Below are 10,833 nucleotides of genomic sequence, written 5' to 3'. Positions count from 1 at the left end.
TTGTGGTGAGGTGTGTGTGGAGGTGGGGCTACAGCAGTCATCACAAGGCCAGGGTTACGTGCCAAGTTGAGAAGGACTTTTTCACACACTGTGTTCAATTCTCACACAAGGGAAGAGTGTTTCAGACTTCTGGTAAAAATAGACCTGTCAGATTTGCGAGGGTTCTTTTTGGTTCCGTAGAAACACACACACACACACACACACACACACACACACACACACACACACACACACACACACACACACACACACACACACACACACTCTCTACTGTAGCTACAATAGATGACCATCTCTCTCTCTCCCCCCCCCCCCCTCTCTCTCTCTCTCTCTCTCCCTCCCTCACTCTCTCTCTCCTCCCTCCCTCCCTCTCTCTCCCTCTCTCCCTCCCTCAGATCCTCTCTGACCTTGGGGCAGTGGGTCAGTGTGTTTGATTTCTAGATCTCCCTGATGGACAAAAGCAGAATTGTCCACACTGTTGATGTCAGCTGACTGATCATTGTGCAAAAGAGCCTAGCTTTCCATTTATATCAGGCCTCTTTGGGACATCACACTGAGTGAAGTGGAACATTCAGGTAATGTCATAACACACAACACGACAGCGGGTCAATCACAACACTGGTAACGGAAGCGAATGTAAAGCACTAGCTGGAACTTCAAATAGACACCCCGGTGGTTGGCGAACATGTTGTTTTTGAGGCCTGATGCTACATTGTTCCACTTCATGTTATCGAACCAAGCACCTGTCAACTGATAGTGTTATCACCTACTACACGATGAGAACTGTCACTGAAGACATTCAACCAGGATGGGTTATTGTCCCACAACCATGCAATAACCACTTTACAGTTATCATGCTTATAAGAGCAGGAAAGTAGGAGCAATATGTTTCACTGACATGAATAATAACTAGTTTAACTGCGTATGTAGTGAACTATTAGAATAGACAAAAACGAACTATATACGCAACAGATAAGGCTAACGTGTGGTTGTGTTTTGGACTATCGAAAAGCACAGTAAGTAAGAGCAGTCAACATCCCAACAGTGTCACATCGCAGCAACAGTAGCAGCACTGTCATGTGTCACCCGAGGAACGATTGTCCTAAAGCAGCCAAGCCACCCCCTCCTCATCCACAAAGAGAGACCGGATTATCTTACTTTTCAGTGCCTGGATGAGCGCCTTCCCATCCTTGATCAACTCCTTGATGAACTTGTTGGTCTTGTCCAGCTCCAGTTCGTGGGACTTCAACCTCTCTCGGAACTGGGGACTGTCCAGATAGCAGTCGCTAAACTCCAGAGCGGGGAGTCCCATGTTACCTCCTGTACGAGAGACTGCAGCACCCAGCGAGGTCGGCGGACTAGGTAGAAACCTTTGACCGGTGGTGATGATGAGCAATCCGATGACAAGGATCTGAACCCGGAGGACAAAATGTGCAGATAGGCTGCTTCTTACACTACATACCCAATCATATTGTATGACAGCATGCAGGCGCGTAAAAACGTGGATCGGGCTTTCTTTAGTTTAATAGAATCCAAACGGCATCCCCAGAAACTCACGCGCGAATAACTGTTCTTGTCCGAGAGAAAAGTGCGGTAAAGATGATTTACTCCTTAGCTGTCAACCCAGGTAAACCCGTGCATTCCTCATGACAACGTCATTCTGGTCAGGAGAGAGGGGAGGAAAGTGAAAAAACGGGGCTCGGTAATTGCGGTTTCTTCCCTGGGCGTTTTAAATGCAGAGCTTTCTCTCAAGCTTTTGGCGTTCGTACCAACCTACCCCGAAACAGCTAATCCTGTGATGGACGGAGCTTTGAGCCAATCGGATAGCTGGGTTTCTGGAACGGGGCTGGGGAGGCGTAAAGGAAGGGTTGGTTGGGCAAGAAGGCTGATGTCACCCTTGGGGGGGGGGATGTCAGTGTGTGTGTGTGTGTGTGTGTGTGTGTGTGTGTGTGTGTGTGTGTGTGTGAGGGAAGGGGGGGGCACCAACCTGCTCCACCGGGATTAACGAGAGACTAGGGCCGGTGAATAGAGAGCAAATGTCGGGGCTTTATTACTAGGCCTGCACTAACACACACTGGCCTTTAGTTCAGAGGTATTCATTGAAATGAATGTATATTCAATGAATGGCGTTTGAGACTTGTTTAATGAATAGGCAGATGTTGACAGGCCTACCGCAGTAGGCTGCATGAACCACATCGATACAAACGTCTTTATCATGTTAAAAAAAAACTTTTATGTATTGTAAAAGAATAAAGTGAAGCAAATATATTTCTCTCTGTCGGTCTGTCTGTCTGTGTGCGTGCGTGCGTGCGTGCGTGCGTGAGTGTGTGTGTGTGTATGTCTGTCTGTGTGTATATCAAGTGTCTTTGTGTCACTTCATATAAATAAAGATCATCTGATGTACAGTAATCCTCACTGGAACATATGAGAAGTGATCTTTAGCTTGTTTGTGGTTACTGTGTTGGTGACGCTACATTTAGATGTGCAACTTCCTCACAGCAACAACAGACCACCCAGCTGGAAACACTCTTCTCACAACACACACAAACTGACACTTCAGTGTTTCATCTCAGCAGAAAGGTTGCGGCTTCAAGACCTGATTTGATCTTACCATAAAATAAAAGTTACAAAATGAATACCCATGGGTCCTGAAGTGTGGGGTGCTTGGTATCACCTGAGGAAGGCCACTGAGGCTAATGCTGGTGGTGAAGAAATGTCACAGCAAAGAGAGAAGCGTGTGTCACTATCATTTTCATTACGTTCTAAGAATCAAACATTTTTTCCAGGTAATTCAATGTCCATTCTCTTCCAATCTGTGTGGGACTGAACAAGTGTGTGTGTGTGTGTGTGTGTGTGTGTGTGTGTGTGTGTGTGTGTGTGTGTGTGTGTGTGTGTGTGTGTGTGTGTGTGCGTGTGCGCATGTGTGCGTGTGTGTGTGTGTGTGTGTGTGTGTGTATGTGTGTGTGTGTGTGTGTGTGTGTGTGTGTGTGTGTGTGTGTGTGTGTGTGTGTGTCTCAGTCCTAGTGAAGAAGCCTCTTCCTGTAGAAGGAACCTTTCACATTGTGTAGCTACAAAGCAACCAATCAGGATGTCTGAATAAAGATACAACACAGATCTGTTGTCACTAATTCAGTCCATCAAATGTTGGCTTGAATGTGTTTCAATTCCTTTTCTCATTCCACCACACAGTCCTTTGTTTAAGGCTAACACACTCTCGAAAGTTTCATATAATCACTTTAGGGGACTCTCTCTCACACTCACACACACACACACACACACATACAAACACTTACTGTGAACTGTGGTGATGTCACAGCTGGGACATTCGGGAATATTCTGGAACACTGCGGGCTGGGCTCTAGTGTTCTCCTCATATAAGGGAAGGATTAAGAACCTGTCATTTCCTCTCCACCTCTTTCCAGGGAGGCCACAGGCCCCCTTCCCTGTCCTTCTGCTGGGATTCAACTATTCACAGAAGAATTACACTGGTGTCATTAATCAACATAGGGAGTCCTAACACGCCTGCCCTGCGGCGTGGGCTGAGTCTCAGTGTTTGGTAATGACTCAGTGATGTGCTCAGAAAACACGTTCTAAGTGCAATGTGTGACTTGAAAGATCCACTTTTACGAAAGTTGAGATGTCTGTGTATTTGATCGTTGGTCTATTTCGCCATCTGCTGGTTAAAAGAGGAATTGTGTAGGGGTTTTCAAATCCGGGATATTCAAATGAATGTGAGGAATGAATAGGTGTGGGGGAAAGTAGGTCAAAGACTCCAGTGAGTGTGTGTGTGTGTGTGTGTGTGTGTGTGTGTGTGTGTGTGTGTGTGTGTGTGTGTGTGTGTGTGTGTGTGTGTGTGTGTGTGTGTGTATCAGTGGAGGCTGGTGCAGGTAGAAATCGAAGAAATGAGGAATGAGGACGGGCTCATTGTAATGCCTGGAATGGAATGAGGAATGGTATCATTCTATTCCATGCATTACAATGAGCCCGTCCTCCGATTTCAACCTTCACCAGCCTCCCCTGGTGTGTACTGTGTGTGTGTGTATGTGCATGTGTGTGTGTGTGTGTGTGTGTGTGTGTGTGTGTGTGTGTGTGTGTGTGTGTGTGTGTGTGTGTGTGTGTGTGTGTGTGTATATTTGCATGCGTGTGTATGTAAAAAGTGTAAGAGTATGAAGTGAATATACAATGATCATGATAACGTAAACTCAAAGGTCCCAGGAACCTAATCCCAAATCCATATTGCATTTAAAATGTGATTACACAGAATGATTGATCACATATCAACCATAATACAGTACATAATGTAACAATGCTTCTCCTACATTCCACGATGTTAAAATAAGCAGTTAAACATATTAACGTTGGAGTTAATTCTCTGTACATCGTCTGTAAAGTTCCCTGATGTATTTTCTGCATTCCTCCACTTAGACGGCTCTATAAATGATTGAAGGTGCAGATGTAGTGGATAAATTATGAAATGGCCACAGTTTGGGGAGAGAGCCCAGGAAGGCTTTAAAAGCAGCCCGCTGGAGAAGGGAGACTAAATATTTCATCCGTCCAGACTTTACCTCCTGTGTAAGTGACAGGATGCACAGTGTCATCTCTCTCTCTCTGCTGCCCCAACTACTTCTTTTCACCACAGTAAAAATAGAACCACTTAGAGTGCTTAAAGACACACTACGGATGTGTCATCGCTGATTGGTTGTTTACCTCACATGTTTTTGATTGAGTGTCTTGCTGGGGAGGCTGGTGGAGGCGGAAAACGGAGGATGGGCTCATTGTAATGTGAAACAGACGTCAAGTTGTTGCAAATAGTAGCCTCGCAATTTAAGTCGTTCCGACCCGAGTCTCGAACTTGCGACCTCTGACTTGCGACCGTCTCCTCGAATACCCGATGTAAACCAGCTACGCTGTCGAAAATAGCTAGCTACTCGGTTACAAATGCATGGAATGGAATGAGGAATAGTATCAAACATTGACTGTGATTGATACCATTCCTCGTTCCATTCCAGGCATTACAATGAGCCCGTCCTCCGATTTCTACCTCCAGCAGCCTTCCCTGGTGTTGAGTGTATGGTTATCATACTTCGATGATATAATGTCAATCAACGTCTTGCCTCATTAAAGGTGAAGCATGTAGTTGCCAGTTGCCATCACGTAAAGGCCAGTGTGCTTGACCTCAGCACCAGAGTTTAGAAAGTGCTTTTTTTGTTTTTTAACCAAAACAGCTCTTCACTATTCATTCTTCAATATGTGATCTCATTCCTTGATCGCTACCAATTTATCACTTTTATTTATTTATCTATTTATTTATTTATTTATCTATTTGTTTATTTATCTATTTATCCATTTATTTGTTATTTATTTATTTTTATTTCATTTCATGTTTTATTTTATTTTTATCTATTTATTTTAATTTATAATTTTTTTATTTAGCACTATTTTAAAGCTCAAATCTATGTACTGGACCTTTAAACCACACAATCCTTAGTTTTAGGAAGACAAACTTAGCCCAAATAAGGACGTGCTCATGGGCCTGAGGAAGCGAGCCCCCGTTTCTGACCAATGAGCACCGTCAGAGTCAAACCCTCCATAATGTCACTTTAACCACTCTCCTCGTCTGTATCCAGGAGACGGCTGCTGTGAGACACAGTTCTATCTGGATGGAACCGAGGAGGGTTGCGTGACGGTGTGACCGTGTCACCGTCTCGTAAAGATGTCCCTCACGCCCCCCCCCCCCCCTCACCACCTATTTTAAATGTTGACGGCACGTTGTTCTCCGATGTCTCCAGGGGACCCGGCAGGAATGTCTCAGACCCAGCTGAGACCAGGGCAAGCTGTTCATTTCCCGGCCCAGGCCTGGAGTCAGGACAGCCAGCCAGGCAGGGACAGCCCGGCAGAGGCCCCCCCCCCTCCCCAAGGCACGTCACCCTCCCTGAGTTAAAGGGGTAAATATAGGCCTGACGCCTGGCTGCTGAAATGGATCCTGTGACGCCGGTGGACCCTGAGTGACAAGAGTACAAATACAGAGACGGTCACACAGCAACTCCCACTTCCCAACACAGCAGCACCACTGGGACCAGTACACCCAGGAGACCACAGAGATACAGCGTGGAGGACGCCTGGCAACGCTCACACACACACACACACACACGCGTTGTTACACACACACACACACACTCTCTGACACACTCTTACACACAGACACACACTCTCACACACAGACACATTCTTACACACAAACACACACTCTCTGATACACTCTTACACACAGACACACTCTTACACACAGACACGCACTCTTACACACAGACACATTCTTGCACACACACACACACACACACACACACACACACACACACACACACACACACACACACACGCGCGCGCGCATGCCAAGTGAGAATCTCATCTCAACCACACAAACACACACCACCTGTGAAGAGACCAGGAGGAGGAAATGTTGGCTCATCTGGGACACTGTCATGTGCCACTGCCACAGGTAGGTTTCTGTCTGGGTCTGTCTCCTCTCCTCTCTCTTTCCTCTCTCTCTCTCTCTCTCTCTCTCTCTCTCTCCTACTCTCTCACCTCGTCTCTGGACGTCATTCGCACCCAGTGATTGGCCCAGTGTTCCCGGCGGACCCGTCTGGCACTGTGGCTCCACTTCCAGTAATACAATGTAAGTTCTGCTGCTGCTTAGTAGGAAAAACAGGCCCGGTGTGGCTAGGCCTTCGCATTCCTCCTGTGGCTTTTCCCCCCTCTTCTGAAGCTAGAGAGAGAGAGAGAGAGAGAGAGAGAGAGTCCTGATGGATTTCCAAGACATTCCGGATGTGGAGTCTGGCTAAGCCTTCTGGACGCTAACGATAACAGAGGTTACCACTGGCTACCGTTCCGCTTTAAATTAAACAGGGCCCAGACTCCCTCTCCAATGACAGCTGCAAGAGGTTTTCTTTCCGGGGGCATGAGATTATGAAGATTCTCTCACCGAGAATCGTTGAGTGTTTTTCTGGATGAAGGTGACAGCACTGGCTGGCTGACTGATCTGGACCTGGACCTGGACCTTGTAGGATAGGCTACAGATTTGATCAGAGGTTGACTGGGGGACTCCAGGTTTGCCGGTTTGCTTGTTTGATTGATTGGCTGCGTGATTGACAGGTGACCTGGGGGTCACACAGCTGTACAGGGCACCTGTGGATGTCTATTGTATGTTATATGACATTGTGAGACTTTGGTAGAAAGTTTTTTTTTTTTTTTAGAAAGGTCCACATCATTAAGTATTGGCATTTTGCCATGTATGAATATGACAGAAATATGATCATTGTTTTCTCTGGATGTTTTCTATTAGTGATTCATTTTAAAGTGTGTTATATGCTATGATCACCAATCTCCAAGCCTTTGTTTATCGTGAATGTAGTCACGTAAATCAGTAAAGATTATACTATGCACGCAAAACAAGTCCGCACATGTGGCAATGTGCTTGGCCCGCGTCCCAATCTGATCTAAGCATCACTGAACACGCAAACCGGAGAACCATGTAAGGCAGGCGGACTTCTTTCGAAATCAAATTATAAGGCGGTGTTATCCAGATTTCCCGTTATAGCTTCTTTCTCTTGACGAAAATGAGACCATATGGCCCAAACGGTCCGCGATACGAGAGCCAAGCCAACAATTGTCCTCTGAATCTTTTCCAACCTCAGGGGCATTTAGCGGCCACGGCGCGTCCAGAGGCACTGTTCAGAATGACGGAGGGGGACGTTACGGTGCTCTCCTTGGGACCGACGACATTCGATCTCACGCAGCAAGGCTACCGACCTCTGACGCGGCTGTACTGCATGAATGCGGGACATCATCTGCGGATACTACCGGATGGGACCGTCACGGGCAGCAGACAGGAGAACGACGTATATGGTAAGGGTTTTGGAGGCATATATTATTTTATGACACTAAATAAATAACGTGAAAAACACACAAGCCTTGTTACTAAAATGACGAATGCCGTATCTCAAATGGTAAGGTTTTAAATAAATTTGTATACATTTTTTTATTGGTTTCTTTTTCATTTGTGGAATGAGTAAATGCTGAAATATCACTTAATCACTTTTGTAACGACAGCTTGTGTCCATGTTGCTGTTATGACAGGCCTATAGACAACCCTGATGGCAACTACCAATGACATCCTTTCTTACATGTTTGACCCCTTGTGTGTGTGTGTGTGTGTGTGTGTGTGTGTGTGTGTGTGTGTGTGTGTGTGTGTGTTGTAGACGTCCTGAGGGTGAAGGCAGTGAGTGCTGGGGTGGTGGTCATCAAGGGACAGGAGACACAGCGTTACCTGGCCATGAACAAAGACGGCCTCCTCTATGGATCCGTGAGTGTTCTATTACTCCAGTAGAGGCTGGTGGGGGTAGAAATCGGAGGACGGGCTCATCGTAATCATAAACAGAATAAGGAATGGTATCAAACACGAGGATGGTATGAAACACATTTGTTTGATATTATTCCTCATTACATTCCATCCATTACAATGAGCCAGTCCTCCAATTTCTACCTCCACCAGCCTCCCCCGTATTACTCAGTTCCTACTGTGGAAAACGGTGTGGAAAAATAACTTTTTGAATCGAGTCAAAACATTCCAGATCAAAAACTACTGTGGAAAACTACTGTGAAGTCTAGCTCTTTCAGCTGCATATAGGACAATCTCTTCCTGAATCTATGAGTAATATAATTCCCCTAGAGCTCACGGTAATTAAAATCATCAAAAGATGAGCAACTCTAACCAGCAGAGATTTAACGATGTCTTGCTTTGCCTTTCAGTCTCTTGTCTTGATTAGCCAATGTCTTGATTCAGTTTCAGTAGAATGATTTAGCAGGGGAGGCTGGTGGAGGTAGAAATCGGAGGACGTGCTCGTTGTAATGCATGGAACGGAATGAGGAATGGTGTCAAACACGTGTCTGATACTGAAAGGTAGAAATCGGAGGACGGGCTCATTGTAATGCATGGAACGGAATAGGGGATGGTATCAAACACAGGTAGTATTATGTATAGAGATAGAACAATTACTGTTCTATATGATATCGTGTGCATTTCTCCATGTAACGTTCTAACACATACATTGTTCATGTATTTTATTTGTGATATTTATTTTTCCCGATAGAAAACCTTAAAGGATGAGTGTTACTTCGTGGAGAAGATGGAGGAGAACCATTATAACACGTACAGGTCTAAGGCTTACGGAGAGAAGGAGTGGTACGTGGCCATCAAGAAGAACGGCCAGACCAAGCTTGGCCCGAGGACACACCTGGGTCAGAAGGCCATCTATTTCCTGCCCAGGCCTGTTGACAGCACAGCCCTGTAGAGACAAGACCATGTCCCCAACCAATCACCTTCACTGTTACTATAACTATATCACTCACAACCAATCACCTTCACTGTTACTATAACTATATCACTCACAACCAATCACCTTCACTTTTACTATAACTATATCACTCACAACCAATCACCTTCACTTTTACTATAGACAATATCGCAACCAATTACCTTTACTGTTACTAAAGACAATGTGAGCTTAAGTAGGGCATATACACAACAGCAAAGCCCATGTGTGCCTTGTGCAATCACAAAGATAAAATCAAACTTTATTTATATAGCACATTTTATACACAGACGCAGTACATGCGCTTTACAGGAAGATAATATATAAATTATTGTATTTCTATGCCTGCAGCCATGTAATGGCATATTATGCACACTGAATATGAAAACAGCACACTGCTATTGAACAATGGACCTTTTAAGTTATTCCTTTTTATATGTTATTATATTATATTTCTGTAATAGCACATCACAAAATCATGTTCTTGCATTTCCTATTTTTTTCCTATTGAAGATGTTTTGATAACATTTTTAGAGTGTGTGCCAATTCAATGAAAACCCTTTATATTGTGAATACAGATGTCTATGATCTAAAAGGTAATGTGATAACCTTTTTTTATAAAGTAATACATATTGTATATCAATATAACAGATGGACAAGTAATAAAGTACTATTTTGTCGTTCATTTTAACGAGATCATGCTGTTTCATATCACCAAGATGTCACTAGTGTGATTGTAGGTTATACAGAATAGTTTCCCGAAAGCTTCATTAGTACTTAACTTCTCCCACAAAGCTGTTAGATAGTAACAATAAAATCTAGAAGTAAAAATCTATATGTCCAAGTAAATGTTCTGTGCAGGACATTTGTTAATTGAAGACACACGCTGCTCTATGAGAGGAATGGGCGTGCATTTTCAAGAGATAAAAGCACTACTTCTTCAGTGAAGCTTTCAGGAAACTGACCCCTGATCGAGTAATATTCATCACACCATGACTGCTGCTGACTACAGCCACTAGGTGGCAGTATTGGACGTGGTTATGTTCATAAAGCCCATGGACTGGATGAAGAGGTTGGCCCCCAAGACCGCTGGTACATACTTTCCTCTCACATTCTAAGCAACGTTTTGAGTCAACTTTTGCAACAATAGATATTAACTTCTTATTATTCAAAAAGTACAGAGACAGATTGAACCCTGCATACATGTATCCAGCAGTGGTGTTTGATACCATTCCTCATTCCTCATTCCGTTCCATGCATTACAATGAGCCCGTCCTCCGATGTCTACCTCCACCAGCCTCCCCTGGTATTCCCAGTTCCATGAACCCAGACGGGTCCCTATACTATTCTCCTGTCTGCAGCTGGTTTATGGTCAGGAGCGTCTGCCTCAGTAACAAGTCCATTACCCTGGGAAGCCTCACTATCTCTAGATTAAGAGTTTATTTTCAGTGAAACAGGAAAC

The 10,833-nt window shown here is 44.6% G+C and overlaps 1 protein-coding gene and 1 pseudogene across 2 annotated transcripts in view; one reads left to right on the top strand and one right to left on the bottom strand.

The window, feature by feature from the left end:
* LOC310801331 (rho GTPase-activating protein 26-like) overlaps nt 1–1,692 on the bottom strand; it is a 48,387-nt pseudogene extending 46,695 nt beyond the window's left edge. The window contains exon 1 of the transcript XR_014555087.1: nt 1,159–1,692. The product of XR_014555087.1 is annotated as a rho GTPase-activating protein 26-like (transcript). The remainder of the gene's footprint in view (nt 1–1,158) is intronic.
* A 6,044-nt stretch (nt 1,693–7,736) lies between these two features.
* Nucleotides 7,737–9,402, top strand: LOC310801330 (putative fibroblast growth factor 1; the record flags this gene model as incomplete). Its single annotated transcript, XM_083665325.1, has 3 exons — nt 7,737–7,905; nt 8,259–8,362; nt 9,150–9,402. The coding sequence occupies 3 exons, from the start codon at nt 7,737–7,739 to the stop codon at nt 9,348–9,350; spliced, it is 474 nt and encodes a 157-aa protein (XP_083521451.1). The 3' UTR covers nt 9,351–9,402.
* Nucleotides 9,403–10,833: the final 1,431 nt, after the last annotated feature.

Source organism: Argentina silus (assembly GCF_951799395.1).
Source record: "Argentina silus genome assembly, chromosome: 2".
In the NCBI taxonomy this organism is placed as follows: domain Eukaryota; kingdom Metazoa; phylum Chordata; class Actinopteri; order Argentiniformes; family Argentinidae; genus Argentina; species Argentina silus.
The sequence above is the reverse complement of the archived record's forward strand: the minus strand, read 5'-3'. Positions and strand labels throughout refer to the sequence as shown.